The sequence below is a fragment of the Anneissia japonica genome, unplaced genomic scaffold (assembly GCF_011630105.1).
Source record: "Anneissia japonica isolate Jap-2015-1 unplaced genomic scaffold, ASM1163010v1 scaffold149402_len1017_cov103, whole genome shotgun sequence".
NCBI lineage: Eukaryota > Metazoa > Echinodermata > Crinoidea > Comatulida > Comatulidae > Anneissia > Anneissia japonica.
This window is the reverse complement of record NW_022731482.1, coordinates 1-1,042: the sequence shown is the minus strand read 5'-3', so window position 1 is coordinate 1,042 and position 1,042 is coordinate 1. Positions and strand designations below refer to the sequence as shown.

Sequence of the window (1,042 nt, the reverse complement as noted above, 5' to 3'; positions counted from 1 at the left end):
TGTCTTCAAAACAATATTGTCTTTCGTGCCCTTTAGGTTCAGCTGTGTCATTCCCTCGGTAAGCAACATAGTTCTCATTGATCCATCATCTAATACGGCATAGGTGTCTATCAGGCTAGTTGGACTATATATAGTTACAGGAACAATCTTTAGGAATACGTCTCTCGGTTTATACTGCTGGCACAAACTGTACAGTTAGCTGGTTGCTGTGGCTGGATGTGGATGAGAAGTTGGTGTTAAGGTGTCATGCAATACTGTAAGGTGAATCTCTGAGCATAATTTGCAGCCCTTCCGTAGAGTGCACTCTGAGGTGCTGTGTTTTCTTGCACAGTTTCGACACCGGTTATTGTGGCTTATCCAGTCCATCATCTGGCCTTTGTCCAATTCTCTGAAGTTTTTTGCAACCCCCAAGGAAGTGTTCAGTACTATTGCAATATGGACAGAACATTCTTGGTAACTTCTTGCTATCTTTAGCTTGCGTGAAGTTCATAGTTGTTGGGGATCGCTGGTTCTTTATATTAATCCTGTGTACGGGTTTATCCCTTTCTGGTTTCTTATTCGTCAGTGTTCTGCCAAAGACAGGGTCGTCTTCCTTGTCCCTGGCTTTCTGGACAAATTCAACAAGGTGTTTAAGTGTTGCAGTGGTACCTTTCGCTTTCAGTTTGAAGTTAACATCTTTCCATTTATTTCTGAGGAATAATGGCAGAATATGTACAATTTTGGACAATCCATCCATAGTGTCTAGTTCGGCTAGTTTCCCCAATGCTTCCAGAGTGCCATAGCAATTGCCCAGATCATCTGTAAAGTCGCTGAGGGAGTCGATGGTGACTGCATCTCTCTTTAATATTTTGTCACTCCAGGATTTAGTGATTATATCAGCATCTCCAAACTTTTCTTTCAACTTCTTGAGAGCTGCTTGGTACCCTTCTGTGGCTGGCTTCAGTACGCAGTACTGAATAGCGGAATAGGCTGTTCCTTCACAGAGGGAAAGTAAATGCTGTAGTTTAACGCCATCATCAGGTACCTGTGAAACTGTACTATG

At 42.6% G+C, this 1,042-nt stretch overlaps 1 protein-coding gene across 1 annotated transcript; it reads right to left on the bottom strand.

Annotated features, from left to right (window-relative positions):
* Positions 1–343: 343 nt before the first annotated feature.
* Positions 344–975, bottom strand: LOC117115386 (the record flags this gene model as incomplete). Its single annotated transcript, XM_033259155.1, has 1 exon — positions 344–975. A coding segment is annotated over one exon (632 nt), but the record flags the coding sequence as incomplete, so codon positions are not given.
* Between the last annotated feature and the right edge of the window lie 67 nt (positions 976–1,042).